This window comes from Myotis yumanensis, unplaced genomic scaffold (genome assembly GCF_028538775.1).
Source record: "Myotis yumanensis isolate MYYU_CA2020_CCGP unplaced genomic scaffold, mMyoYum1.0.hap1 SCAF_15, whole genome shotgun sequence".
In the NCBI taxonomy this organism is placed as follows: Eukaryota; Metazoa; Chordata; class Mammalia; order Chiroptera; family Vespertilionidae; genus Myotis; species Myotis yumanensis.
In genome coordinates, this window is record NW_027223766.1 from 10190721 (window position 1) to 10218055 (window position 27335).

The following is a 27335-nucleotide window of genomic DNA, read 5'->3' on the forward strand; positions in this document are numbered from 1 at the left end:
AAGAGTGGGCAGGTTTGGAAGCTGTGCAGCGAGTGGGTGTGGACAGCCCCCCTTCAGCCGCTGCCTGGGCTCGGCGAGGAGCTTTTGTCTGATGAAGTGTGAGGTTTGGACAGGGTTTGGCCTTGGAGATGGACTTTGGGGAGGAATGTTCAGCTGTCACGGGCTACTTCCACCTTTTAGAACCAACTGCCACCTTGCCCAGGGTGAACTTCTCCAAGGTGCCTCTGTCCTGCTCTTGTCTATTTTGAAATCCTTCTACAGAGCCGGTGCCTTTTGTCAGAAATTGACATCCGTGCAGCATTATCTTCAAAGGTATCCTGTTTGCCCCGGAATGCCTCTAATCCAGCCACTTGGAATTAGATTATTCCCTGTTCAAAGACAGCCCCTCGCATTCCTTTGCCCCCAGTTCACCATTGATGTGCTCTTTGGAGACAAAGATTGGTGCCGCCTTGGACTCCTGGAGTATTTCTGGTTAACTTAATTGTGCAGGCCTGTAATCAAACAGGATTTGGTTTGAGGCACACGCCTGCCTATTCTGATCACTAGGGGAAGAATTTGGGATGGGTTGGTAAAGCTGCTTGTGTTTTTTTAGGGAGAGAAAGGGATGTTTCCAGGCCCCCAGTAGTAGTTACAAGAACCCAGTGACCTAATAGGTCTGCCCACTGCAGTTCCAGAGTGTAAACATCTAGAGTTTTCCCTCTCTCTTTGTTCTTTAATCCAGAATCTAGCCTTGGTTCTTCCCATTTACCGGTTTGAGCACGAAGCCCTTCTGTAGGTAACCCTCCACAGAGTGGGCCCTTCTGCTTCCACCTGCCACCCCATGGCCACCCTGCAGCACTGTGGCTCTGGGGGTTTGTGGGTGCTACGTTGGCATGTTTTTTCGTCCACAAGATTCCAGTTAAAAATAAAGACTTGTTTAATGCCCCTTGGGTGCAGGATCTATAGTCTGTGTTTCCTGAGTTCTTTCCCTTGGAATGTAGTAGCATTTGTTCAACATCCTGTGGGAAGGTATTTATTTTAAAGGTTTCTGTTGGTTTTGGTTTGGCAGCAAAGATTTTAAACACAACAACTACAACATGCCTTGGGGTCTGCAGAATTTCAGACTTTTGGGGGAGTAGAGAGAGAATGAAAAAGAGAGGGGGGTGTCTGATTTCCAAGCTTGTTTATTCATAAGATAGTTGCTGAATATTTTCATGGGGTTTTCTTCTTAAAAGATTTCTTCATGAATTAGTTGACTGACATTTTAGAAGGGACTTTTAAAATTTGGGCATATAGGCTAAGCAGTGTAGAGTATGCATATGCATGCAGCTGCCAGCAGTAAAAGTCAGTTTTTAATGCTGAAATCAGCTGGCTTTCTAATGCCCTGCTTATCTGCTCCTTTTCCTCTTTGAACTCCCACGATGGGTTTGAATGCCTCTCGTCCCCTTTCTGTGCACTTTGAAGGTCAGGTGTAAACAAATGTTGGACACCCGTTTGGAATGCCACCTTGAGAAAATTTTTAGGTCATTTTCTAAGAAGTGACGTTGGACCGGGGTGAGGGAAGATATGAAAAATGGCTTTTTTAGTAGCATTTGATTCTCCAAAATGAACAACAGCAGCACAGGAAGGGAGTCGATTTCCTCTTTGGAGGAAAAAAACAACACAACAACACAAATGGAGTAATGTCAAGGCCTCGCACCATCTATCTTCCGAAGCCAGAGAGCCCAAGACATGGAAAAGCTAGGGAGGCTTCTTTTTGCTTCCGTCTAATGATCCTTCATCTGGTTAAGTCCTCGGCTGTCAGGGCCAGAGTTGCATCCTTTTCAGGGGGAGGGGCGCCGAAGAAACCCTCACTTGGCTCCCATTGGGATGCAGCTGTTAAATAACTTATTGATTCCTTGTCGAGAGGAAACCTTGTGTTTTTTCCCTTTCTCCCACCCTACTGTGGTGGTGGTCAGTAATGAATGGTGGTGTGCAAAATCGCTTACTGGCTGCCTTTCCGCCCATCCACATAAATCAAGTCGGCTGCTGTGAGCTGATCCCAGAGGAAAAGGGGAAGCAAGAGACTCATGTGGCTGGAGGCACGGGCGCATCGCCTGCTTGTCTCAGGGAAGAGCAGCTTGGAGTGACTGTGTGTGGAAAGTCAGTTGACTGGCTTCTGATGGTTAGATCATGTTGACTGCATTAAGGAGGTCCTGGAATCTTTTCCGAGTTTCTATCCAAGGATAACTGTTGCAAACATCATATTTTTTTTAAATTGAGGTATAATTGACACAGCACACTATATTACTTTCAGGTGTGCACCATACCGATTTGATATTTGTATTTGTTCATTGGTTATTTTTTTTTAAATGTAAGTAATTGAACCTGCATAGAATTCGTGATGTTCGGGGAGCTCATAGGACCAGGAGACTCTGGCCAAACTTAAGGGCAGCTCACCCTGTGGCTGTCTTTCTTCTTTTAATAATTAACTTAGCTCAAAAACAGTTGGATGCTAACATCAAATATTTTTCTCCACCTTGTTGCTTAAGAATCAGCGTGTCAGGAGCTGAATCGGGCCTGATGCAGGGAGAACTTTGTACCGGGTCGGAGAGTGTGTTTGGCCTTATGTAATGCGACTGGGAGTGAAAAAAACACCCAACCACACCTTGCATTCCCCACCCAGGTCTCGCTTAGACAGGGTGTCCTGTTACCAGCACCTGTGCCGGGCAGAATAGGGGCCTTGTTCAGTCCCCCTCTGTTTGCTACCAGTATCCCCTCTCTGGAGTTCGGCCTAAAATTGGATCTGCTAAAGGGACTTCTTGAGTTCCATGGAAATCTTTTGTGGTTCAAAGGCACGTCACCATATTTTCCCTCACTTATCATAAGATCAAGAATGTGGGTAGTGGGCCCAGCCCTGGATCGTGGTTTCAGAGTGGTGGTTGTCTCTCCTCCTGCGTTAGCTTTGGGGTTCCAGTCAGCAGAGAGGTTTACTTCCTCAGTGTTTATCGGGGGGCCTGCTCTGTGGAAGGCCTTTCGCTGGGCCTCCAGGAGCCACCGATCCACAGGGCCGCCCTTGGAGAGCTGCTTGTCCTGTGGGCCTTTAGCAGCTAATGTCCAATACAGTCTGGTGGCCATTCAGGGAGAATGTGGAGTCCAGCCTGGGGCAGGGTGTCAGTCAGTCCCTGCAGGAGGTCCCCTGATTCTTGACAAAAAGTGTCTGTGAGGAAGATATCGACAACCCAGCCAAGGCCTCTGCCAGTGGCCAGGTGCTCCGAGGGAGGCGGGCCACTCTGTAAATGGTGACACACAAACGCAGGACAAGCAAAGCCCAGATGGGCCCCACGCTGGCTTTTCTCTTAGCAAATGGCTGTGTTTGCCCAGGGTTTTACAGCTTCCTCAGTTTGGGCCTCTGGGAGAAGTTGAAGTAAAGATGTCATAAAATTGGCAGCAGGGAACTGCCCGGAACGGGTGCCTGTTCAGAGATTTAGGGTCTGTTCTACATAGATTTTTGTGTGTGTGTGTGTGTGCAAATCTCAGTCCAGTTTTGAAAAGAAATCTTTTTTTTTTTTTTTAATCTTGGCTGGAGCGTTTTTGTGGGAAAATCCCGGTGCATCACATTTAACCAAATGGTTCAGAACTAGTTGCTGGATGTTCTGAGATTCCACAGTTAGTAATGCCTCAGATGCAGAGAGAAGGCCAGTCTTGGGTCACGGTTTGCGTGGAAGGTAAGCTGAGCTTGAATTTCGCCGGGTTCAGCTATCACTCAGTTCTTACGTGAATAACATCGATCCCTAATTCTGTAATATCTATTAAGCATCAGCAGGGTTGCAGGCACCAAGTTCCATGCTATGATTTCAGCAGGTAAAGATACAGAATTCCCAGGTACATTTGAATTTCAGCTGAGCACTGGACAGTTTCAGTATAAGTCTGTCCCATGCATGTTATGTCTCCTCGGCGCCTGGCCTCTGGGCTTCTGAACTCGTCATTTTGCACTTGGGGGTAGGGAAAAGGAGAAAGCTAAAATGATACCTGTCATTTGGATAGCTCCTCTGAGGTTGTTAAAATGCTTGGAGGGTGGAAATGTTGAAACTATTGATCTATTAGACGCTTTACCTATAATTTTCATCGAGGCCTTTTCCATCTTCCCAGAGATGGGTGAGCGTTGGCATGATTCCTTCTGTAGCGAGACCTTTAGATGTTCAAAACTGGTTATGGAAAAATGAGCTCATTTCAAGTTCACCATTCTTTCTCGGAACTGCCTTCAAGGATACTTTCCCCTAAAACCCACACCTCCGCAGAAACAAAGACATACCTCTCCCCAAACCGAACAAAAGCCAGAGGACAGAGTCAGCTGCCTAGGATATCAGACAAGAGGCATTTGGGGCTCCTTAAAGGGAACTGATGCCTTAAGCAGTTTAACTCAGATTTGCAGATTGCACTGCTGATATGGCCTTATTAAGTAGCAAAGCAGAGAGACAAATGGAGTAAATTAATTGGCGGAGCATTGAGGAAACCCATTGTATTTGATTGCCAAGGTTCTCCCTGGAGTTAGCTGGACTCTGCAGAAGGTTTCATCCGAGTATGTGCCACACATACATAAAGACCCCCAAAAGCAACACCCAAACCCACCCAGTGTAGATTCCAGAGCAGCCCACCCATTATCAGTGTTTCCCACCTCTTAGCCTAGGGGAGGCTTGGCAAGGGCTGTGTCATCTCTGCTGCTTCCCAATTGAAGATGCCCTGGCGTGCCACCTGTACAGAGCAAGTAGGTGCTCAGCATTCACTGCATGTGGTGAACAGGGCAGAAAGGAACTTGGTGAGAACCTACTGTGTGCCAGGCATTGTGCTAAGTGCTTGGCATGCATGGATTCATGTCATTCTCACATCAACCCCACTTTACAGATGAGAAAACTGAGGCTTGGAGAGTCAGTACCTTGTCTAAGGCCATGGTGAGGTGGACTGCTATTTGGACCTTGACCTATTTGATCGTAGGGCGGGAGCTCTTTAGATTCACAGCGGTCGTCAACCTTTCAGACCTCACAGACCACCAGTGATCCGTGGACCTCCGGTTGGTGACTCCTGCTTTAGAACATACCTATAGAAGATGGCATTTCACATGCCCGAGTCCCACAAGAGGCCCAGGGAAGACGGGATCTGATCTCTGGGCCTCTGGCTCAGACTCAGCCTGGAGGTGTGAGCTTGAGCTGAGCTGCTGTGAGGATGGTTGTTGGGGTGGGCGGCTCCCATCTGGCTGCCACTTTTGTGGAAATTGTTTAATTTATGACACATCAACATAGTGTGGCTTCCTGCCTTCTCCCGCTTACCAGTCTTTTCTCACAGATAACCTGGCATTCTCCTTTCCTCTTATTTCCCTGGGTGTGCGGAGGGGAAAGAGTTCTTTGGGCCAGGCTCTAGCGGTCGCCCTTGGCTCCTGTCCTTGTCCCCAGAGCGCCTCCATGCCGGGCCAGAGGGCCGCATTCATACGTCGGTCCCTGAGGCAGGATGACTGTGCAAGCCCGACAGCTCCTCCTAATTATATGAATTGAGTAAGTTCACCCAAAGTTCAAATGGCTCCTCAAAGAGAACGCCTTACCTTGAACTCATTTCGCGTCCAGCCCTGGAACTCCCTTGTAAAGGAGCTTTCTGTGTTTAATTATGCCCCGTAGCCCTCCGGTTTGGGTTGAGTTGTGTTTGGAGAAGTAAGTTGATGGGATCACCAAAAAACTCCTTCCTGTGCTGCCTCTTGGCACACACGGCCTTGGTCATAGTTCTGAGTGGTTTTTCTTTTCCTGTCTAGTTTAAGTGGGTGAAAAAAAATCAATTGAGTGCCTTTTGAGTGATGTGTCTTTTTATTTGCTTTCTTTCCCTCAAAGAATTTGGCCAGCAGTAAAAGTATTCGCGTGTGCAGTATCCGTGGCCTCCTGGAGGCGGGCGGCAGGTTTGGCCTGGGACTCCCTTTCCTGCCACCTCCACGACAGGAGTCTTCAGGGGCTGGAGGAGTGGGTCTGGCTGGGGGAGCTAGTTCTGGACAGGTGTGCCCCTTTCGGTAGAAAGGGCGGGGCTACAGGGACAGGTGCATTGGATTCTGGGAGCCATAAGACACTGAAGCCTGGACCCTATTCCTGGGGTGCATCCTGGGTACTAGGGTTATAAAAAACACCCCCGGCTCATTCTAATGTGTAGCCAGGCTTGAGGAACATTGAGCTGTACACAATTTCATCACCTTCAAAGGGTTTTCTCCACCTTACCTAAATCTGAGTAAAGGCATCTTTAGATGGTTGTACAACAGTGTGAATGTGTTTAACACTGTATGCTTAACAATGCAGGATGGGGCATTTTATATGTGAATGTATCACGCACTCTGAGTCCGCTCCGTCTCCTGGCGACCCTATGCATGAGTGATGCCCTAGCCTCCCAGCCTGCTCAGCTCCTGCAGACTCTACCGAGGGCTTCTGTCATGGAGTCAGTCCAGCTCCTACGTGGTCTTCCTCTTTTGCTGCTGCCTTCGGTTTTCCCAGCACGATCGTCTTTTCCAAAGGGCCCTCCCTGCCTTCTCAGGGTGTGCCACGTTCAACTTGTCCTTACTGCTTCCGGCGATGTTTCGGGGTTCATTTGCTCTAGGTCCCACTTGTCCCTCTTTCTAGTGGTTCAGGGTATGTGTATTTTTATCACAAATTAAAATAACAAATTTACTGTGAAATAACACTAAATAAGTTGAAATAGAAAAATAACAGAAAAAGCATCTTTAGAATACTTGGCTGTTATTAGTTGATATGTAATAGTCCTGTCCAATACAATTTTTTGCAATAATGGAAATTGTCAGATATGGTAGCCTCTAGCAACATGTGACTGTTGAGCACTTGAAGTACGACCAATGAACTGATTTTTAGATTTTATTCACTTTTAATTTGTTTAAATTTAAACAGCCATATGTGGCTAGTGGTCATCATATTGGACAGTGCGGACCTATAACACCATCTAAGTAAAAATATTGTGCGTGCTTTGTACCTCCTTCTGGCCACATTATCGCCCCTCAACCCCTCCTGTAGAAATTCTAGAACTACTGCTGGCCGTGGAGTCAAAGAGATCTGGTTTTAAATCCCGTGGGCAAGTTACTGAGACTCATTATCCTGTTCTGCAAAATGGGTCCGTACCCACCTTCTAAGGTTGTTGCAAGATTCTGAAATGGGATAATGCTTGTGAAAGGGTTCATATGGTGCCTGGCGTGCAGGCACCCAAATGTTTGTCGCCCGTATTATTCTGTCTTGTAGAACGAGGAATGAAGAATTCTGACTTCTCAAAATCAGTGTAGTAATTATCTCCACCACTTCTTAGAGCAAACACTACCCCACCCCTCACCCAGCTGTATTTAGAGCTCGCAATGAAGTTGCAGGAAATGGGGAAGTTGCTTTTTTTTTTCTTTTCTTGTTAGGTAAATTACTCCCCAGTTCATTATAACCTCATCTGGCTCAGCCAGGCCTCCTATTTGCATCTCTATATTTGCAATCCCAGTGTCAGTATATAAAGGGAGGGCGGGGAGGCTGAGGTCCCCAGAGCATTTAATGTTTAAAAAAAATTTTTTTAGAAGATGTTTACACCAGGGTAAGGAGAGAGAGAGAGGGAGGAGTTGCTTGTAAAGGCCAGCTTTTTCTGTCTCCATTATTTGCATCTTCGTTTTCTGGAGTGACCACCAGGAACAGTGGCCTTGTGTGCCGCTAGCCTGCCCTGTAGCAGCAGCTTCCTGAGGCTTCTGTCCTTCCCCAGAGTTGGCCACATTTGGGTTCTTCCAGACTGCCGGCCCGCCTGCTGTGGCCCTTGTCTTAGCCTGGCATTCAGGGAGCCCTGGGCTCAGCCCAGCTGAGTGGCCTGCTCCGTGCCCAGTGCTCCCCAGCCCGGGGTCCCTGGCTTCCTTGACCACATCCCGTTTGCCCCAATAGAGCTTGAGGGACCCTCTCTGCCCTGTTGCCTAATGAAATCTTTCCCGTCTTTCAAGGCCTCACCAGAAAGTTGCATAATTTCTGGTCCCTCCTCTTCCCACCAAGTCAGATAAGATACCCACAGGGACTTCTCGCATTCTGCGGTGATTCCACCGTGTTTTTATGGCATTCCACCTTTAGCGGTTGCCTTTGGCCTTTGACGTCTGGCTCTGCCACTTCTATGACTCTGGGCAAGTTACTCCGCCTCCCTGAGCCTTGGTTTTCCTATCTGAGAAATGTGGGGATAATAACTTCCCTCTTAAGTTGTTGGGAAATAAATGAGAAAGTCTGTGTAAAGGGCTTAGCACGGAGTAATTGCTAAATAAACCGCTCTGTGTGTCTGAGCTACCCTGGTAATTTCCAGCGGGGTACCCTGCTGAACGCTGCACTCAGGTGTTTTAGCAAATACAAGAAACCTGTGTCTCCCCTTTATAATGCGGTGGAGACAGGAGTGAAATGTTTATTAAGCAAATAAATCATTTGAGGGAACACATTACGTGTATTCAACAAATTGATGACATGCCTTCTGTGTGCCAGGCACCGCTGGGTGGTGGAGGTAGCGCTCTGGACAAGACACCCCGTCCTTACCCTAACGTTGTTTAGTCTAGGAGAGGAACACACAAGGAATTAGCAACCAGCGTGATCAGCATCACGACAGATGTCAGCGTGGAGTCCTGGGGAGGGGCTCTGGTTCTCATTTGAATCGGGGGACAGTCGGGGGAGGCTTTTGGTACAGGTGACGCCCAAGCTGAGAGCTGAGTTTCATCTCCCATATTCCAAAAGCATTTGATTGGCACAATCAGGCATATTTTGGTGCTTTACAAATAAGAACCCAGTGAGGTAGTTACTGCATGGTTACCATTTCACAGATGAGGAAACTGAGGTGCAGAGAGGTTAAGCCATTTGCCCACTTTATCAAACTAGTAAGAGGCGCAGCTGGGATTTGAACCTAGGTGGTCCAACTCCAGCCTGTGCTCTTATCCACGAGGCTGCACTGACTCTTACAGCATCGTATTTTAGGATTTCATTTTCAGATTCTGGAATGGGTGTATTTCATTGATCTTTTGATGACTATTCTATACACACACACACACACACACACACACCCCTTTAGGAGTCAGGATGAACCAGATAAAGCATACAAATCTAGGCTCTTCTCTGAGCTGCTTCAAGAACCTCCAGGGGCCTCACTGTGCTTGAAGAGTTTGATCCAGCCAATGACATGACATTGTTGGGCAATTGACTCACCTGGCCAGTGTCTCTAAGTTGTCAGCGGAGGGAAGTATGTGGGGAGTAGGCGGAGTGTGAGACCTAAGGGCTTGGCTGTCCAAGGTGACAACCACATGACATGTTTGTTTTGCAGGAGAAAACCTCTCCCATCAGGGTCACCCCAGTAACCGGCTGTGCACACACATGGCTGAGTGCTAAACAGGAAGGGGGGTATTTGCAGTAGGAGGCTGACCTGCCTTGAGATTAGTTCCCAGGGAGACAGACCTCACTCAGTTGCACATGAGAGGCCTGGCTTGCTTGAGCCTGGCTCCTGCAGCTGAGCAGCGGCCATTAAGGAAGTCTTTGAGTTTGGTTTAATGGTCGCTCTTTGTTTTGAAGTGATTGTTTACTGGACCTTCAAAGCCAGCTCTCCAGCAGGATGTGATCTGCGCCTGAATAATTGGATGAGGCACCCCAATAGGAAGCAAGTAGCGGGGAGCAGAGCCAGGAGTAACTAGCTGATGGCCAAGCCTTTGGCATCTGAGCACTCGGAGGCGGGGCCGCGCCTGACGGGACTGAGGCCATCTTGCAACCAGAAGTAGACCTGGGCAGGGGTCCCCTGGAACCTGTCCTCTTTGATGTCGGCCTGGCCTTAATTAGGGACACTCTAATTAAGTCACCCAGGAGGAAGCTTTTCCCTAAAAATAAATTAGCAAATGTTTTGAGAGCATTTCATGAGGGAGTACGTCTCAAAGATTATGCAAGATCTATAAAGTTAATGGGAGACAAACGGAGAAACTTCAGTTCAGTGAAAAATCAAAGTCACCCTTAGCCACTGGATCGCAAAGTGGGTTATGTGCACACATTTTAGAGGAAGGCTGGTGCGGCCTCTGCTGTGCCCGAAATTTCTTTTTTCACTTAGCTTCTCGCTATACTGCCGTTCTATACGTGTCATCATAAGCCGAGACAGTTCTAGTGGCTGCGTGGCCTTGCATTGTTTGGTAGGTCTGTAGTTCATTCATTTAGTCGACATGTACTTGAGGACCCACTGTGTGTCAGGTTTTCTGTTAAGTGTAGGGATACAGCAATAAATAAAATGGACAGAAAGCCCTGCCCTCCTGGAACTTACATTCTAGTGGAGAGGGGACAGGCACAGTGAGTAAATCAGTCACTTCTCATAGATCAGGAAGATGACGTGCAATGGGGCAAAATAAAGCAGGGGCAGTGTTGTTGTTGTTAAATAGGGTGGTCAGGGAAGGCCTCACAGAGGAGGTGCCCTGTGAGCATAGCTTATGAAGTATGTAGATATCAGAGGAAGAATGCGCCAGGCTGGAGAAGAGCATGTGCAGAGGCCCTGAGGTGGGAGCCAGTTCCATGCTGGTTTGTGTTGAGGCTGTGTCCAGGTTTTGATGAACTGTAAGCAGCACTGCAATGAGTGTATCCTTGTCGCTACACATTGTTAGGATTTTGCTCTCCTAAATGAGCACCTCTATTTATTTTTCATTGTAAACTCTCCTAAGTCAGGGCAGTGACATCAACTTGTCAGCTCTACCCTGGAGAGCAATGGCCTGACAGCACTGGGCACAGTTGGTGTGCTCTGCCACATTTCACCGAACAGGACTTCCTCCACGCTCCCAGGACCTACCCCGGGCCGCTGGGAATGACACCAGAAACGGCGATGACTGTGTCGCTTCTATACTCAGTGGCCTCAATTAATTGCTGTCGTCAGGTATGGACGTTTCAAGGCGTTCGGAACCCACTGCCAAATGCCTTTCAGAAAGAGAGTATCAGTTCACATTCCCATGTGTGAGTGCTCGTCACCAGGGATTACATCGCAAGGAGCGTTAGGACGGAAATTGCTGGGCTGCAGCTTCCAAGGCCTCAGAAGGACATGCATCTTATTTAGTGCGAGGATTCTCAGTTCTTGCTGTTTGTGATGTTAGTGAGCAGAGCGTGAATGTCCCCTGGGACTGTGTAAAATGCAGATCCCTGGGCCCATCCCCGCAGATTTTGACCATGTAGATCTGGGGTGGGGCTCAGCTATCTGTAGGTCTGGTGTAGTGGGGGTGGCTCTTGGGCTGCCCTGAGCCGCCAAGAGCCTCCTCTGCAGCTCATGAAGTGAGTAGGAAGGATCCCTCACTCACCCCACCAGCCCCCACATTACACCTGCCTGGAATGTGTTTCAGGTGAAAAAGTGACTCTGATCTAAGTGACTTGCGTCACCGTCTCTACTTCCTTTGCTTTGCTAATTGTGTTTCTTTTGCAGGAATGCTTCCTCCCTTCCTTCTTTCTTCCTGTTTGCCAGGAAAATTCTTTTACCTTTGAGACCTGGGGGAGGCATCACTCCCCCTCCCTGAAGCTTGCCCCAACCACACCTTCCATTACTTTAAATTCGGGTCTTGGTGCCCTCTGAAGGCTTAGGGATTGGTGGCTTCCATGTTAGCGTTCCCTTATCTCTGTATGGCCTTCACCCCGCCGGTCGCCTGAGCATAGTAGGTGCTCATTAAATGTCCTAGTCAAGGTGGCTGGCATTATTTGTTGACTCATTAAAACAGGTATCGCCAGCATTTGTTGAGTGCTAGTCACCCTCGTAAGCACTTGTTATTTCGCTTACTCTCGTTACCATCCTTTGAGGTGGGGACTGCCGTGGGCACCATTTACAGATACATGAAGACAGGGCGGCACGGCTGACTAGGTAACTGGTCACCCAGGGGGTAGATCTGAGGTTGGGCAGTCAGACTCTAGAGCCAGGCGTTTAAGCCCTAGACCCCATGGGTCCTTGAAGACTCTGGGACATGACTGCCCATTAGGCCCTTCTCTCCAGGCAAGGACATCAGTGGGAGGACACCCAGAGCAGGGCAGCGACTGAGAAGTGACACACACAGCCATGGCCCTTTGTGGTGATGCTCACCTGGGCGTCATTCCAAGCAGCCGGGTGGGGTTTGGGGGTGTGGAGGAGGCTCTGTTTGGTGGGAGGTGGCAGAGCACACAGATGTGCGCACAGGGTGGTATGGCCATTGCTCCCCAGGGTGGATTTGACGAGTCGATCACACCACCGCTGCCTCGGGAGAGCTTACAATTTCAAAGTGAGTAGAGGAGGAACACAGAGGTGCTCCCCGGGGAGAACAAAACCCCAAGCACAGGCAGGGTTCCTTTCGGGTCCTGGTGCTCTGCTTGTGCCAGATACTCAGGGGGCTGGAGAGATCACCCCCAGGAAGAATTGTCCGGCTGGCATGGCTCCGTGGTTGAGCATTGACCTATGAACCAGGAAGTCGGTTTGATTCAGTCAGGGCACATGCCTGGGTTGCAGGCTCGGTCCCCAGTGGGGGGCATGCAGGAGGCAGCCAGTCATTGATTCTCTCTCATCATTGATGTTTCTCTTTCCCTCTCCCTGGCTCTTCCTCTCTGAAATCAATCATATATATATTTTAAAAGAACTGATTCCTATAAGGCAGAAGCAGTTGTGGAGTTGGGTGGGGGCCAGCCAGAGAGGGCACTTCCAGGGAGAAGTGGGTAAGTGCAGGCGTGCGAACACGGAGCGATAATAACAACACTTGACATTTTTATGGGGAATGCACGTCACCAAGTATTTTGCTTAGGTTCATTATCTCTTGTAGACACGTATAAACAGGAATAAACAACTGCAGCAGCAGCGTTGGACTCTGTGTAGTGGGACAAAGGTTAGAGGGGGTAGATAGGTATTTTTTATCATGAGGAGGCCGGACTGGACACCAACGTCCCTTACGGCACTTGGGGAAGAGCAGCCAGCCCGGTGCTAGGTGCTTAGATTTCGAGTCCCCAGGTTTCTAGCTGCGGAGGAGCAGTAAGTTTTAGGGGAATCTGTGGGACAGTTTTGTGTTCAGAAGAACTGAGCAAACTTAGGGAGCAGTTCATTGTAAATTAGGTGTGAGGGCAAACCCTTTCCTGACCTTTGGGAAGTTAAAGATATTGAAGCTCTCCGTGCCTTAGCTCTCCAGGGAAAAGGGGACGCGCTGAATGCCCGTTCTGCTGCCTGCCCTCCCAGGGTTGCAGTGAACGCCGTTGGCCCCCTCGGGTCTATGTAAAGTGAGACGGTGTGCTTAATGATGACCATGAAATACATTTGAACTACTTTGAACATGCGGTTGACATATTTGTTCTTCTTTTTTATTTTATTTTCTTATTGCAAGTGAAGACCTACCCATGGGGATTCTGGGCCTGGAACCTCCTAACACAGGAGGAAGGATGTCCTTGACTTAATTAGGGTGTTAGAGTTACAAATGGGGCAGTTGGAAGGGTGGATGGGTGGGGGGAGCACCTTTTGTGGTCAGTCTTCTCTTTCATAGGCGTATTATTGCTGGTGAGCTTGGGCAAGTGGGCGAGGGGGGGGGCGTGCAAGGAAGCAACCATTGATTATCTCCAGGGCTGTCATCCACTTGATGGACAAGGATAATTAGTGGATTAGGCAAGCTCCAATCAGGGATGGTTTCTCTGATGGATGGGCTTACACAGTGCCTTTCATCCGAGGATCTCGGGAGTCCTTCCTCTCGCAGGATGGGGTGGGGAAGGGTGGCTTTGGGGACAAAGCTGTGACAGGCATGTCCGGGCCGCCCTGCATTCTGCACACCCGCTCTGGAGCCGATGCTCCTGCCTTGTGCTTCAAGCGGCGAGGGGTCCAGAGGCGCTGCTGTTTAGGTCAGAAGCTTCCTCTTGAAGCTGAGCTCTTCATCTCCCGAACGTCTGAGCTCACCAAGGGGTGTGCCCAGAAGAAGGAGGGGGGGGATGCTGTGGGCTGCGCTCACCCCATGAGGTTCCTGCAGATCCACAGACGGACCTGGGGGCCGCAGCAGCCTATGGAGATGCTCAGACACACTGCCCCTTCTCCTGGTAGCAGCAGGTTGGTTCCAGCGTCCGCAGAAAACCTGAAGATGTGATAAAATTACCCATAATCACAGCACTGAGGACAGCAACGGTGACCATTTCTAGTGTGTTCCTATAAGACCTTTTTCTGCAAAGGACTTTTCTTTGTTTTTGTCTTCTTTTTCACTTGGTTGAGGGTCCTACCATTTCTAGGGTGACATAGCTCCCTCAGGGCATTGCCACTGTAACTGGGGGTTGTGTGTTTAGGGAGTCCCCCCCCCCCCCAGACACACACATTCTACTCTGTGTAGGCTCCTACAGGACCCCAGTAGGAAGCAGGACCCTGCCTGCCTGCTGACTGGTTTTCTGTGGCCCCGAGGCTGCACCCGGAGGCTGGGGTTGTTCATCTGGCTGTTTGCATTTCCCAGAATCTGGGTAGCACTTGGCCCACAAAGTTGGTCAGATCTGGGATCAAATTTCAGATTAGACCTCGCTGGTCCTCAGTTTCCTTGGCTGTGAAATAATAGTAGTCCTTGCCTCGTGGGGTAGTCAGCCTGTAATAAGAGTGTCTATCCAGCTGTGCTTCTCAGAGTGTGGTCTGGGGACCACGGCATCACTCCAATTAAACACGCAGCATCCGGGCCCCACCTCAACCCCAGGAATGAGAGCCTGCGTTTTTGCAAGATCCCCAGGTGTGAGAAATGTTGATACAAGTACCCGATACCTAGCAGCTGTTTAGAAAATGATGATGATGGCGACAGGGACGCTTGTCAAGGTGGGAAGAGGAGCTTGAGAGGTTGCCTGTCCAGTGGCATACCCATGCCTTGGATTCTCATCAGCCATAACTACTGGGGAGCCAGCCTTTGTCCGGAACCTGTGGACGGGACAGAGGTCTCTGAGCTGGAGCCTGATTCTCTATAGCCTGTGCCTGTGTATAGCCTGTGCCCGCTGGTCCCTATTTTATTATCGGCTAAGCCCAGTCCTTCTTCTTCCTGAGAGTCCTCCAACTCTTGGATGCCTCTGAAACCGCCCCCTCTCCACCACGCTCCTGGTGGTGTCTGATTCCCTCAGCTGTCCTCTGAAGTCGCGCTGTCACCGCGGGCTGGGGCTGGGCTGGGAGAGGCAGCTCGTGCATTATTTATGGCCCATGCTAACCAGCCCTGCCAATGCCTTACACAGTTTATTCTTCTGCTCCGCGCGTGGGAGGCCATCCTGGGCTTCTGTTTGATACAAAACAAAGCAAAACAGAACCCAAGCCAGAATGGCCACCGGCTGAGTCCTGCGCCCTGCAGAAGGCCAGGGGCCTGCCCAACCTCCAGGAAGGACAGGAGAAAGACGCAGGGCTGTGCCACAGCTCAGCCTTGAGGGTGGGGAGGGAGAAGCCAACTCACATGTTTATTTAGGTGGCCACCAAACTCTTGGGGAGTTGAAAGTTAGGCCTTTCTCCTCAGCAGTAAGACAATGACTTCATTCTCCTCCCCGCTGCCCAGGGCACCAGGTTGCTGTCAGGTGTGGGACCCCTCAGCCAGGCCCTCTGGTCACCTGGCTGGCTTGGGAGTTTTGTCACTTGCCATCTGAATGAAGGCCCCGCCTAGTCTTCCTCTGCCGTCCAACTGGTGGAAGCTCTGGGCCTTGCCCTTGAAGGTTGCTCACGGTCCCCTTGTCCACCCCGCCATCTCCTGCTTCTCCCAGCACAGCTGCTCCACTGCAGTGTCCTTGGGGCAGAGCCCGCTTCGGTCCTTCCTGCCTCCCTGCCTTCCCGCTCCTTGGACCCTCCCTGGACCTTATTGGACCCTCTTGCTCAGGTCCTCTCTGCCTCCCTGCTGTCCATCTTACTGGAAATGCATTTCCTTCCTCATTTCTCAGTCCTCGAGTCCACAGTTCAGTGGGGAGACTCAGGCTCAGAGATGGACAACTGTGTGACGTGGGAGAAGCAGGTGCGGCTGAGAGCGCCCGGGAAGAGGGGACATCTGAGCCGGGTGGTGACAGCTGAGTAGCAGCTTCCAGGACTGTTGGATCGCCGTGGAGGTTAGGAGACAGGACCGCCATCGGGGGTGGTGGACGTGGTGAGGGCAGCATGTGCCCCTCGTGGCTGCAGGGTTGTGAGTTAGAGCCTGTCTTTAGGGAAGCCCATCTCTCGTTCCTCGTAGGACATGGGACAGTCATGCAGGTCATTGAGCGAGCCCTCCATGCTTGTGAACAAACCCGAGTTCTCGTCCCGTTTCTGTAACAGGGGCCTTTTCCTTTCTCGCACGACCCAGTGTGATCTGAGCTCTGTGTTCAGCAAACCTGCCTGCTCCCCTCTGCAGAGAAACGCAGGGGTCCCAGGGGAGGAGGGTCTTTCTTCCCTTTGCCTGTGACTTTGACTTGGCAGAAGCCGGGTGCTCAGTGGGAGTCTCATTTTTTTTTTTTTATTCGGGTCTGTCTGAAAAGTTAGGAAACCTTTATTTTACATGTTAAATATATACAGTGTATTTTAAAAAATATTTTTAACAAATATTTTTATTGTTGAAAGTATTACCTATGTCCCCCTCTTTCCCCACTGAGCCCTCCAGCCTACCCCGTCCCCCACCCCGGCCTTCACCACCCTATTGTCTGTGTCCATGGGTTATGCATATATGCATACAAGGTCTTTGGTTGATCATCTCCTTCCCTCCCAGATTCCATACTCTGTTCCACGCTTCCATGTCTCTGGATCCACTCCGTTCATGAGTTTATTTTATTAATTAGATTCCACATATGAGGGAGATCATGTGATACTTAATCTTTCTCTGACTGACTTACTTCACTTCGCATGATACTCGCCAGGTCCCTCCGTGCGTCTGAAAGGTGTGGAGACCTTGATGTGTTCTCTGGTGAACCCCGCAGTGGGGTCTGTGTCGAGACTTCCACAGCTCCCGGACAGCCTTCCTAGGGAGTTCCTCAAATGCGAACCCAGGCAGCAACGTGGCCTCGGGAGAGGACTCGGGACTTCCTGGTGGGTGGGGTGCAGGTGGAACCGATGAGGGACTGTATTGGAATTGCCTTCTGAAAGGGTCCTCAGGGCATACAGTGTCTTTACCTGCAAAGTTCCTTTGAAATTTGAGTGTGCTTCCCTTGACTAAGTCTGATAGGCCAGAACAGCCGCTGGCTTTGCCCCTGTGACCTCTTCTCCACGTCCCTTCTCCCTCCTTTCTCCCTTCCTCCATACTTTTGGGTTTTTGTAGTAAAACTACTTTCAAGTGGGTAGAAACTTTGAAAGAAACTTTAAAAAAAATATGGAGCAACTCAAATCACCATGCCTTTTAAGTTTTAATAACATTTACACACTTAAAGTTTTTTTCTTACACAGGGAGGTTTTTGTCTTGTGTTCTTAGAAATTCATTTTTTTTTTTAGAACCCATTAAATTATAGGCTGCCTGAAAGAGGTGGGCCTGACACTTTGAAAGACTTCAAATATCATTAAGACGGGAGAGAGCTGCTCTTGGCAGGCTTCTGGGGCTGAGTGGGTGTGCGTGGGCGAGAGCGGCGTGCTGCACCCCTTGACGAGAGAGGGGACCCTCCTTTGGTTGCTAATTTGGTAAAGACTGAAGTGAGGCTCCAAGTGGGGGCAGGTAAGTAGTGTTTGAAGTGGGTTGAGCAATCATTTTCAGGAGCGTTCATCTCGCTTTGGCGTACTCTACCCACCATTTACTTAGGAGCGGCAGAGACTTTGTCTGACACTGTGCACCCAGCCGCCCCGGCCTCGCTCTGCTGTGACTGTGGTTAACTCACAGTGAGACACACAGTGTACCCGTGTACAGCTGGCTCCGTACTGAGGACGGAGAATGAGGGATTTCCGCCTGGATGGACGGTCTGACTTAGAGAGTTTATGACTTCTCTCCCGACAGCCTGAGAAACGCTTGGATCAATCCTCTCAACTGTGTATTGAACACTTACTGAGCGTGTTAATGTCTGACCTCGTTCATTCCTCACACCAACCCAGGGAAGTGGTGACCGTCCCCATGCAGAGCTCCAGCGACTTGCCCAGTGTCACATTGCAAACGAGAGTGAAGATTCGGTCCAGGAGGTTGAACTCCTGCATTGGGTTCTTTATTCCTTCCCTGTATTCTTTCAGTGTTCAGTAATGTCAGTGTTCAGTGATGGTGGTGGGATTGCTTTTTATTATTATTTATCATTAGGAGGAACAGGCCCTGAGAGGGTGAAGTGACTTCATCCAGTCGTTTACTGGCAGGATCCTGGCTAGAACTCAGGGCTCGATGCTTCCTGCTCAGGCTTCTTGCCACTGGTTCATCTCAGTGACCTTCTTCAGGGTTCCCTGGATGGGAGTGGTTGGCGCTGGGGAGAGGAAGAGGTAGCTCTCATGTCCTTCTTGGTGTAGATGAGAGGTGATGGTGACTTTGGCTAGAAGTTGGTGGTCAGTGGGTCTGAACATGGGCTTTTCAAAAAGCTGCTTATACTGCCTTGTGGGTCAGAAAGAGAAGGAATGGCTAGATACGGTGGTAATTGTCGGTTGAACTCTTGCACTCTTAAGGATGCTCACCGATGCCCGTTCGGACAGAGAGCTCTACTGGCCAGCCAGTGGACTCTGATCTTGGCCCTCCACTCTTTCCTTACTTGGATGTGGGTGTAGAAGGGGTGTTCATATCTGGACTGGATCAGAAAATAGTAAGTATGTTAAGTGGGTCATTGGATTTTCCCACAAGGTCTGATGGACCTAGAATGGTGGTAGCCTGAGCCTTTGCAACATAAGTTAAAATAAAGTTATGCTCTTGGGTTGAAGAACCGGGGCAGGAAGATGGGATGGAGGCCATGTGGCTGCGCAGTATGGTGACAAGACCTGTGCATGGGTGTTGGTGTCAGTAGCTCAGATGTAGCTGCCTCAGGGCCTCTGCCAGGAACCAGTCAGACAGGATCCCTGGCCTGGTGCAGCTTAGCAGCCCATGGGAGCAAATGGCAGCCTGGAGGAGTGACCCAGAGGCCTGCAGTTGGGCCAGCAGGTCTCGGAGGCACAGTTGCAGAGCTGATGGGTGCGCTCTCAGCTGTGTGCAGGAGACTTCAGGGTCTGGATGGGCTGTAAATTCATGGTGCTGCTGTGGCCAGAACCTCTAATTTGATCTTAAGTTTTTTTTATGTAAACAACTTTTATTGTTTTCATAAAAATGATACATGAGCTTATTAACAACAACAACAAAAACTGCGGACAGAGAGGAAAGTACAAACAAGAAAGCAATCCATTGGTCCAAATCTTAACTCCCAGAAACAGTCCCTTTTACTGTTTGGTAGATAATTTTCCAGATGTCTGCCTGCACCTTGTCAGACAGACTGGATTGCTAGAGAAAGGTATACACGGCACTTTTATAACAAGGTGTTCGTGGTCTGCATGATATTTTCAAAATAAAAACATATTTAACTTCACTTTGATTTAACAGAAAAATTGAAACAAGTGATACCAAACAAATCGCTAAGCTCCAGAGAACTGTTTCTGCGCCGAGAGAAATGAGTTTCTCAGATATTCCTCTATCGCGGTGCTTCTTAACCAGGGGTGGTTTTGCCCCGAAGAGGACATCTGGCATTGTCTGGACACATTTGGGTTGTCACAGCCAGCGGTGTCTGTGAATGCGACTGGCATCTACCGAGTGCAGGTCAAGGATGCTGCTAAATATCCTATAATGCACAGGGCAGCCCCTTAAAGAAAGAATTATCTGGCCCAAAATGTCATTAGTGGCCAGGTAGAGAAACTGCTCTAAGGGTAAGATAAAAAGACTATTAAAGCCATTAGGAAGGTGAAATTGTTAAGTTTTAGCTAAATTGCAGCTTCAGAGTATGTATTGGGCCTCTGTATTGAAAGATGAGATGATTTACTTCATTGCATAGTTTCTCCTTCCTGCCCTTGACAACGAAATCAAGAGATGGCCTGTGTGTTTTTTTTTTTTTAAATATATTTTATTGATTTCTTACAGAGAGGAAGGGAGAGGGATAGAGACTTAGAAACATCGATGAGAGAGAAACATTGATCAGCTGCCTCTTGCACAACCCCCTACTGGGGATGTGTCCGCAACCCAGGTACATGCCCTTGACCGGAATAGAACCTGGGACCTTTCAGTCCGCAGGCTGACGCTCTATCCACTGAGCCAAACCGGTTTTGGCTGTTTTTAACATAGTATTTATGTTCTGTCCTGCACCCAAAACCCGCCAGGTGTTTAGTCTTAGTTCTATATTTAAGTGATTCAATGACAAGCGACATTTCTGTCACCATGGTTTCCGCTTCTCTGGGTTTGTTTTGCATCGCCTATTGGTCGGTTGGCTACCGATCTTAATATAAATGTAATGTGCAGGTGCAGGGAGGTGTCCGGCCTCGCTCGGTTTTGCCCTGGCAGAATTGTACCGGCAGGTTTGAGCTCATGTCTGAGTGCCTTGCTTAGAAAAAGAGTAGGGAGCCCTGGCTGGTGTGGCTCAGTTGGTTGGGCTTCCTTCCTTGCACCAAAAGATTGCCAGTTGGATTCCCGGTCAGGACACATGCTGGGGGGTTGCAGGCTCGATTCCCAGTAGGGGATGTGCAGGAAGCAGCTGATGGATGTTTCACTTTCACATCAATGCTTCTCTTTCTTTCCCTCTCCCTTCCTCTCTCTCTAAAGATCAATATAAATAAATAATAGTAGGGAGACATGATGGATTTTCCCAGGATGCTGTGGGGATGTAAAGCAGGGTCCCAGGTAGAGATGGAATTGAACTTGGGGGGCGGCTGAAAGAAGGAAAGCTGTGGGTGGATGTGCTGGTTATCTTCGGTTCTTTGAAAAGACATCCATGTGGAAGCTTGTGTGCAAGAGACTTTAGGGTTTGGATGGATTGTAAATTCATGGTGCTGTCGTTGCCAGAACCTCTAATTTGATCTTAAAATTTTTATGTAATGACTTTTATTGTTTTTGTAAAAATGACATGACCTTATTACAAAAAAAAATCCAAACTATAGCCAGAGAGGAAAAGTATGACCAAGAAAGCAACCCATTGGTCTAAATCTTAGCTCCCAGAAATAGTCCATTTTAATATACGGTAGACAAATATTAAACTTAACTGTGAAGTTGCCCAGAAGGATAGACTTAGGGCTGCATGGATATATAAGACAGGGTAGGAGATATAGGCTGCCATGGGAGGGAGGGTGATGGTGAAGTGTGCTGGGGGCCACCTGTTGTAGTTAGATGCCAGGTTCAAGCCATCAGTGGAGCAGCTCTATTGATGTAACTTCCCAACCTTGAGATTCTGATGATGCTTCCCAATGGGCCCCTATCCTGGGAGGAGCCCCCGTCCCTCTGTTTCCCTCTTCCCTACCATTTGGAATAAGAGTGAGAACAGCCAGGGCCGTGATCAGGTGGAGAAAAAAGGGGGCCTTTCCCAGGAAGTACATTCCCAGGCTATGCAGAATATTTAAGGTAGAGCCTTGAATATCCTGCACATCTTGAATTTGGACCCACCATCTACTGACTCAAAAAGTGATGCATCGCTGTATGTATTAGATTCTGCCCAACGTGTTCCAGCTGTTGTCTGTAGTGTTGACTTGATTACAGGACTGAGCACATTCTAAACCAGCCGTGGGCAAACTACGGCCCGCGGGCCGGATCCAGCCTGTTTGAAATGAATAAAACTAAAAAAAAAAAAAAAAAAAAAAAAAAAAGACCGTACCCTTTTATGTAATGATGTTTACTTTGAATTTATATTAGTTCACACAAGCACTCCATCCATGCTTTTGTTCCGGCCCTCCGGTCCAGTTTAAGAACCCATTGTGGCCCTCGAGTCAAAAGGTTTGCCCACCCCTGTTCTAAACCCATTCCCGGGCTAATACATTTATATATCACCAGGGCTGTAGGCCAGACGGCAGGGAAGAGAGCATACACAGATTGTTCCTGTGTCATCGGAATCGGGTGTTGTGTTATTGTCGGAATCAGATGCCTGTCACAGCGTGACTTACTGATTGATGGCTTTGTTCTGTTGCAGGGGAGCTACCCAGTTTGGGAAGATTTCATAAACAAAGCGGGGAAACTGCAGTCCCAGCTTCGGTAAGTAGAAGCAGGTCTTCCCAGGAAAATGGCAACGTCCGTAGACAAAGGAGGGAATGGCATGGCCCCACGATGCACATCTAAATTAAACTCATCTGCTCTGCCTCCTCCACAGGAATTGTGAGAGTTAAATGGGGTGTTATATGTAAAGTAATATTGGGCAGCATTCATAGAGCACTCACTATGTGCCAGGCATGTGTTAGCTTAATTAAATCTTAGAACCCCAAGATCTAAGCACAGCTGTTATCCCCGTTATACTGATGAGGAAACCGAGGCATGGATAAGCTGAATAAGTTATCCAAAGTCACACAGCTAGTAAATGACAGCGATTGGAACTTACGGAGTTTGGCTCCAGAGTCCATTCTGCTTACTGCCTATTCGTATAAAGAGTTTAAAACTCAGTCGTGACCATTATAGAATCCCATTTACATGAGATGCCTAGAAAAAGCAAATGTGTAGACACAGATGTAGATTGGTGGTTGCCTGGGGCCAGGAATGGAAAAGAAGACTGATTACAAATGGACACGAGGGATTTTTGGGGGGGTGATGAAAATGTTCCTAAAATTGGATTGCTTTGGTGGTTTCATAACTCTAAATTTACTAAAAAATCATTGAGTCGTGTACCTAAAGGGGTGAATTTTTATGGTATACAAATTATGATGCCTCAGTAAAGCCGCTTTAAAAAATCGTAAGATTTAGTGCCGATAATGCTCGCAGGGGCTATTCTTATTGCTTCATCTTGTGCTTGTTCATATATCGTCTGATAAGAAATAGGAAATATATCAGCATCTTCTTGCTAAGATGATATGCCCATAAATCAGTGGGAAGAAGGGGCACTTTTGCACTTTGCGGGTGCTCCATGAAGGATGGGACCTTGAAAAAGCAATCAGTGTCATGGCCCTTGTTCATGGCATATGGGGATGACATAGGTTGGTTCGGATGTATGAGGATGGTTTTCCAGAGAACAAAGCAGGTAGGTTTTCTGTGTGTTTTTTTTGTTTTGTTTTTTATCAAAAGCTATGCGGATGACAGAGAGAGGGCGGAAGGATGGCATGATGCTTGTGGGCCTTTGCCTGTGGACCCCAGGGGTTACTGCCCAGAGCTTTGGCCACAGGGCAGGTCAGGGTATGGCTCCTGGAGATCAGAAGAGAGGACCTCGGGGGAGGTGGATCTTTTCCCCTTCGTTCCTGCACCTTCCTGCCTGGGGTTTCCACCCATGAACCTGGGTGTCCAGAGCCGTGAGTGGGCCTCCAGGCGGACAGTGGGCCCTGGAGTCCAGCTCCTTCTCTAGTTGTCAAGTGCTTCCCCATTTCTTTGCTTAAGAACTTACCTTACTTTTATGCCGAAGGATCCAAACTCCTCTGCTCAGAATGCAGGCCCCTTCCCTTTGTTCATTAGTTACATCTGCAGCCCACCCCCCAGCTCGGCCACTGTTACATTTATTTCAAATAGGTTCGCCTCCATCCAGGAGGTTATCTGCAGTAAAACAATAAGACGCTTATGTTTACCCGCCCTCCCCCCACCACACACATACTTTTCCTTATCTGGCCTCATTGAATTGTCTGGCAAGCTTTCAAGATGCACCATGGAAAAGATTCCCTTTCCTTTTTACCGATGAGGAAGCCGAAGCTTCAGGTAATGAACTGATTCAACACACCAAGTAAGACTTAGAGCAATCGTATCTTACCGCCACTGGTGCAAAGTACGTTTTGTATTTTTTGACAACACTTAGGCCTCCTGAGAGCAGGGGCCATTTCTGCATTTTGTCAGACTCCTAGCACCGGCTGAGGGCACGCCGGGGGCCCCACGCACATGGTGTAGTTGTCTGTGTTTGAGAAAGGATGAAGAGAAGACTGTAGAACAGGCAAGTAAGCCCGGGAGCATTGAAACCCGAGAATCGCTCCTTCCTGCTGCCTGTGGCTGCATGTGTGTCCTCTCCGATCTGAGAGGCCTAAGAGATCTCGTGACACAGCAGATACTGAACTATGACTCACTGGGAGCCGTGGTTAAAGCTCTGAATTCGTCACACTTGACCACCTCATTTTCCATGCGGCCCTGATGATGGGTGATGGGCAAGGCACCCCTACAGCGGGCTCATTAAATTTGGATGATTGGCATGGACTCGAATGAGAATAAATCCAGCCACTGTGTCAGATATTAATTGTGTGCCAGAATGAGCTATTTATAAATCCTAGGATGTTTGAGAAAGCTCTTTTCCAGGGTTTGCATTGGACGTCAGATCTTTTAACAATGTGCTTCGAGGTGGGGTTTCTGACGTTATGGTTTTGTTCTTGTATGTCATTTTTTTAAAAATTTGAGCAGAGCCTAGTCAGTATAGCTCAGTGGTTGAGCGTCGACCTATGAACCAGGAGGTCACAGTTCGATCCCTGGTCAGGACATATGCCTGGGTTGCAGGCTCCATCTCCAGTGTGAGGTGTGTAGGAGGCAGCCCTGATCAATGATTCTCTCTCATCATTGATGGATCTATCTCTCTCACCCTCTCCCTTCCTCTTTGAAATCAATATATATAAAATTTGAGCAGAATGGAAAATATCAGGCCTCATTTGGAAGCTCAGCGCTCAGGGACTGGTGCCCGGTGTTCCCCGAGACCACGCCGAGCACCAGGAGCCTTTTGTCTCATTGCACTGTTGCTTATATTTAAAGGCCATTTTTTTTCTATGTCGCTGTTTTGAACTCTTTCCTTTTTCATCTTTATCCTCATCTCCTTCCTTCAGCAACATTGCTTTCATACACATGCTCAGTAAAGACTGGATTCATATGTAAAATACTTAGAAATTACATCAGGTTAGAGCTCGATTGTAAAGTACAGATCTTGGGGCTGGCTTGCGTGTTTGGGGGACCCATCATCTGCTCTTCACTGGATGACATCTTGGATCCCAGCTCCAGGAAGCAGGAGACCGCAGAGTGCTCAGCGCATCTTATAGTGCTCAAGGGCGTGTGACGAGTTCAAAATCATTTCTAGGCCAGCAAATGAGTGTAGAAACTTCTCCCTATTCTCAGCTGTTAGGAATTCAGAAGGTACAGTTGAGATAGCCTTCTAAGGTTGGAAAATGATGTTTCACTGTGATTACGATTTCGGGGGAAAGTCACATAGCCAGGATCTTGACGTGTAGTGGGACGAGCATGGGGCTGTGAGTCATGGGCCTGGCTACTAGACCCAGCTCTGGCCTGAACGTAGTTGGAAAGCCACCTTGTGGATGCGGTCTCCGTTTTCCCTTCTCTAAAATGAGTTACTTACACTAGATGATCTCTCGCAAAGATTCCTACTCTAAAGTTAATTTTTACCGGTACCCTTGATATTTTTAAATAATGTTTTTCTTTTCGGTAGAAACACCTGTCTTTCCCTCCTTTGTGAAATTTTACCGGGTAATGGGCAGGAAGGCATGGGAGGGATTGCCGGCATTTATTGACTAGCACCGAAGGAGCTGGGCGTCACTGGGGCAGGGTTGCGAATAATGTGAGGAGGAGGAACGCCTCCCAAGAACAGAGTGGGACCACAAAGCCGAAGGTTGTCCTTGCCCAGCTGGCTCGGCTGTCCTGAGGATAACGTGCTGTCCGTGGAGGTTTTAGCCCTTGAGCGCTAATGACATTCCTCATGCCTGTGTCATCTGTTTGTATTTTAGGACAACAGTAGTAGCGGCAGCTGCCTTCTTGGACGCCTTTCAGAAAGTGGCCGACATGGCTACCAACACACGTGGTAAGCAGATGGAGGGTGGCTCTTTCCCTGGGGAGGCTTCAGGGAGGAGCGTCAGGGCTGAGCTGACTCATACCTAAAATTCTGTTAACGCTGCGGGGTTCCACATAGCACACGTTTCAAAGTTTCAAGGTTCTCTGCAGGACAAAGCTCAAGAGAAGAACGGAAAGTGAAGGGAAAGAGCCACTTTTCCTTTAAAAGAGGCAGGAGGTGGCTCGACGTGTTTCCTGGTCGCTTTTACTGAGCTGTGCATTTGGGTGTAGTTCGTTTTTCCCTTCTCGCAAGGGTTGTCCTAAGGTTTTCCTCGTCTCCTTGGGGGACGGGAAGCAGGAAGAATGATGGGGCAGACCATTTTTCTGGGTTCTGTAAAACTGGGAGCCCTTGTGTAAGTGGTGTCCTATTGTGTTGTATTTGTGTCTCCCACATATGACTTCTTCTTGTCCAACCCCCCAAAATCATAGTGCCCAGAACATGGTGTTTACAGTATGTGTGTTAAATCTAGGAAAAAAGTCTTCAGAAATATTTTAATGGTTTCAGTGACTACTGAATCATGCAAAAGACGCGTAAGAACATGTGAAAGTTATAAAGAAGAAAACGAATACTCCTGTATCCACCACCATTGTTAGAAATACACCATCAGCTTGTCAGCCCTAAAGAAGAAACCCTGTTCGAAGGGGCGTGCCTTCTCCTTCACTCCCAGGCAGGGTCTGCTTGTGCACTGACAGCTACACGCTTGTTCTTGCCGTTGTCAAGGTGACATTGGAAAATGTGGGTGTTGGGGTTGCTCCCAGTCACAGGAGAGTTTGGCTTCTCTGATGCACATGACGGGCACCTCCGGTGGGATTCTCCAGGTGCCCAATTACCATCGGGGCTCAGTGAAATGTTTGGGCGAATTTGCAGGGAGCACACTTCTCATTCATCCCAGAAACCTGGAAACTGATAACATGTAAGACACTGTCATGGGGCCACACGCATCAATGCATTGCCGTCCTGGTCCCGGGGGAGCTTGGAACTGAAGGGGAGAAATGCGATACTCGAATGAGAATTTGAGTGTAGAAATATGTTTGCTGGGATGCCAGTGGTAGAACAGCGTGCTGGGGGAATATGAAGAAGTGAGTAATTGACTCAGCTCAGGGAGACGAGGGAGGTCTCCAGGGGAGGGAATATTTCTCTTCATTTCCAAGATGCCGACAGTGTTTCAGAAGGTTCCCTAGGAGAACGTGATGGCGGCATCGGAGCAGTGGTGCTTTGTCTGGTTTGCCGGCTTGATGTGGATCATATCCACTGTGTTTTTCAAGCCCTTTAAAAAAATTATTACATAGTTTATATGTGTCCGTGGTAGAAGCTAGAAAATATAAGTATAAAGAAGAATAGAACATCAAAGCCAGTCTTCACCATTGTTAGTGTTATTGGGTCTATTTTATAATATTTTCTTCTATTTCACTGGTAGAGGGAACTGGACTGGTCAGTTGTGTTGATGTCTTTCTAGAATAGCCACCAGAATGTATCTTCTTTAAAAAGTTGCTTTAAAGAGCTTAGATATCTGGCATTGCATTTTCAAGGCTCAGTGATTCATAAGTTTTTATATTTTAATGTTTAATC

General features: G+C 48.5%; 1 protein-coding gene across 8 annotated transcripts in view; it reads left to right on the forward strand.

Moving 5' to 3' along the window:
• MTSS1 (MTSS I-BAR domain containing 1) overlaps nt 1-27335 on the forward strand; it is a 140219-nt gene that overhangs the window by 1660 nt on the left and 111224 nt on the right. For all 8 annotated transcript variants that reach the window (XM_070392313.1, XM_070392309.1, XM_070392312.1 and 5 more), the window contains exons 2-3: nt 21957-22018; nt 25663-25736. In XM_070392313.1, the coding sequence (XP_070248414.1) occupies nt 21957-22018; nt 25663-25736 (136 nt within the window). The remainder of the gene's footprint in view (nt 1-21956; nt 22019-25662; nt 25737-27335) is intronic.